Raw genomic sequence first — 3,558 nt, 5'->3', positions numbered from 1 at the left:
GAGCAGTCTACAAATAATCACAACTGATATACTTAGAATTAATTTAAAAACAACTCTGAGTTTAATCTCAACAATAAGTATGTGTAAAATCATCATATCTGATCACATCATACAGCGCACAGTACATGCAGTGTAGCTGGCTAAGCACCACACTGCTATTATAATAATTTATGCATGTGATGCAATCACTGATATTAGCCGGCACTAAAATTGTCCTGGCTACAACCCTGCCGCGACATTAATTCTCACCAGGTACCACTGGTCATGGAAGTTTGGATCTTGGAAGCTTAGACGAGCAACCGGAGCGATCTGTGATAGTGTTACGTTTGACTTGTATTGCTGCACTCTCTGGTAGGCACTGTCTTCGACTAGGGAAGGGAGCGAAAAGAATTTCGCTATGCCATTCCGCTTCTCCCTGATTAACAGCTTTTGCTGCTCCACCCACTCAACCTGAGAAGCAAACACATGTCACACAGTTAAAACGATAACGCAAACAAAACCTATACTCTGGCAGTTATAACGTTACTAACCTTTACACATGTCGCACAACATGGATCATGTCTAATATATCCCCTTGCAGATCGAAAGTAACGATGTATCACAAAGTGAACATGCATTAATTTTTGAGTTTTGTTTTTCCAAACATTTCCGAATATTTTTTGAATATTTTCCGAATTCCGAATATTTCCTGAATTTTTGAATATTTCCGAAATTTATTTCATGAAAAGAATGCGGAAACATTCCACTACCTTGTAACTAATGATGAGTATAGAGTGACACTACACACTACATACTTTTGTCCATAGACATCTATAATACAATTAATGTATATAATGTACATATATCTATAGTACCATCTATACAATTAGAGTCATGACACGAATTTGAAACTTACGTGAGGATTTGACTTGATGGTCGTGAGATATTCTGTCACCTCTCTCCGAGATCGCTTGTTTCCGTTGTTATCCATGAAGTGATAAACATTATCGAAGCCCATAACCTGTAAGAGGAATTGGTAATTAACCGAATTAGTGGTTTATTAACTAAAGGTAATTAAAACCCCTTGAGTTCCACATTTAAGCAGGTACCCACGTTGATAACCCACTCAACCAATATTCCATTTCTAGCTCTGCCACATGGATCATATTATTATATGATGTGTTGTGTAGGTTTCTATCGTGAATTGAAGCGCTGTGGTACAGTACTGTTAATACTGTTATAGAATATATCATTATATGTACATGCACGATGCAAGCATATATATACAACTACTGACTGTATTCAATAACATTGCACTTCCAGTTTCAACAGGCAATTAGGTAGTCATCACGGTTTCGGGTTTAGTCGTGGGTCGTCTTCAAATTACAGTTTTTCTGTTTTTTTCCTGGTCGCTCTCTTCTGCCGTCCCCATCTCCTCCTCCTCCTCCTCCTTTACCTCCTCCAACGCTTCTTCTTTTCTTTTTTGTCTTCTTCTTCTTCCTTCTCCTCCCTCCTTGCTCTAGTGCAACCTCCACCTCTCTTTGAATATTTCCCTTCCTCCTCAATCTTCTCTTTTTATTCTAATTCTTCTAATCTATACAACTACAAGTTCTCTCACTGCAAGTCCAAGTATCCATCAACCCTTTCCACAACACCACACGTGATACGGTAAAAATGCTTTGATCAAAACTGCTAGAAAGACACAATAGTATATCCGTATATAGCACAGATTCACGCACGCATAATCACGTTTTCCGTTACCTTGTGTAAGTGAGGGATTCGGAGGCTCTCTCCAACCAACTGAACGACCTCTTCGTCAACATTTCTTCCAAATTCTATCACAAAGCTGTTTGTAAATAACTCTTCTTCCGAGTCCCTGCCTGTAGCACGACACGCACGAACGAACAAGAAAGCGACAAGTGTCAAAAACGACGAATTCATCGTCCTTTCTGTTGGCAGTTAATGAACTTCCACGACCATTTTTTTTATTTTACGCCCTTTTACGCTTACGGATCTGTTTTTAACGCAGAGTGAGTAAATGGAAAGCAATGCGGAGCTTATTATCCGCGTGCGATTCCGTGCTGCCATCTGTCGGGATAAAAATGCGTAAATTGCGCAATAGCTCAACTCATAGGTTGTTTGTTTTAGCTGTAGTTGTAGAGATATTTGATCGCTGACAGTGTGTGTGTGTGTGTGTGTGTGTGTGTGTGTGTGTGTGTGTGTGTGCGTGCGTGCGTGCGTGCGTGCGTGCGTGCGTGCGTGCGTGTGTGTGTGTGCCGCGGCTTGTGTGTACGCGTTTCGTCATGGAGATCATTAACGTTGTAGTACAGTGTAAACTTATTGAAATTGAATGATGTTAAACTTATAATAGCTTATAGACCAAAAAATATTAAGTAAGTATTAGTAAAAAAGAGAGTAAACCTAACTTCGCCCATTAAAAATGTTAGACATATATCAGGTTTATCAGTATAATACAAAATTACAAAAGAGTAATTACAAAACAAAGTGCTGTTCTAAGCGTTTTTCCCCGAGCACGGCTGGTACCCCAAGCTAGTCTCGAACAATTTCCCAGTTTCACAAGGGAATATCGGATTTGCGCATGCTCGTTCGCGCGAAAACATAGAGCAGCGCGGAATTTATGCCATTGACATAATCACTTTTCGGGGCTATCCGCCACTATAGCGAAAACATGGTAAACTCGGCGACCGCCTCCGTGTCTGCGAATTGGATAGCGCAATCTTTTTTCGTAGTAACGGCCGACGCGCTATATGGCACATAAATTATCCCCATGATCACGCACGGACATGGTCTCCGCGTCTACGATTTACGCCCGCCACCTCTTTCCGACGTCGCCTCTGCGACGGGCTGACACGCTAGCGAATTTTTTTTACATCCCTGGTCTGGCGACGTGCTCTCTAGAAACAATGCAAGAAATTCAAGCGAACATACTGCTGTTCCGCTCGGCAACTATAACATACGCAGTAAATTTCGTTATATTGGCGAAATTTCACGCGTATTTGCAGATTGCAGACGCCGGGCGACGGCGAATATCACCATAATATATACGTATATAGAATGCTGAACATATCTCCGGTCATCTGATTTTTACCGCCACCGACGCATGCCCTTTTTCGCGACTCGCTTCTGCCGCACGGGCTGAGACGCTAGTCAAAATATTTTTCGCGATGCACTTGCTAGCCAATGTGCTCCTCTAATAAAAATTGCAGAAATTCAGCGAAATACTGCTTCCTCGGCAACTCTTTCTGCTTATCTACCATTTCGAATAATTTGCTCATTCACACGGGAAATATCGATAACACTTTATTACATAAACCTCGGGGTGTGTGTCTGTCGCCGATACCATTCATTACGACCACACACGTACGCCACAACACCCATATATATAATATATTATATATTAGCCTTTGACGCCCGTACACAACGCACGCACCACACATGCGCGGTGCGCAACGCAACCACCGCACACACGCGCACGACACACACACATACGCACGCACGCAACACAGCACACACACCGCGCGCGGCACGCACAAACCACCACGCACACACACACACACA

General features: G+C 42.2%; 1 protein-coding gene across 1 annotated transcript in view; it reads right to left on the bottom strand.

Moving 5' to 3' along the window:
* The window catches only part of LOC106809037 (PC3-like endoprotease variant B), a 28,364-nt gene extending 26,346 nt beyond the window's left edge, over positions 1-2,018 (bottom strand). Inside the window, exons 1-3 of the mRNA XM_014811980.1 lie at positions 1,741-2,018; positions 896-1,000; positions 250-450 (exon numbers count right to left, since the gene is read on the bottom strand). Coding sequence (XP_014667466.1) covers positions 250-450; positions 896-1,000; positions 1,741-1,920 — 486 coding nt within the window. The 5' untranslated portion in view covers positions 1,921-2,018. The remainder of the gene's footprint in view (positions 1-249; positions 451-895; positions 1,001-1,740) is intronic.
* Between the last annotated feature and the right edge of the window lie 1,540 nt (positions 2,019-3,558).

This window comes from Priapulus caudatus, unplaced genomic scaffold (genome assembly GCF_000485595.1).
Source record: "Priapulus caudatus unplaced genomic scaffold, Priapulus_caudatus-5.0.1 Scaffold324, whole genome shotgun sequence".
Taxonomy (NCBI): Eukaryota; Metazoa; Priapulida; class Priapulimorpha; order Priapulimorphida; family Priapulidae; genus Priapulus; species Priapulus caudatus.
This window is presented reverse-complemented; position numbering and strand designations above follow the sequence as displayed.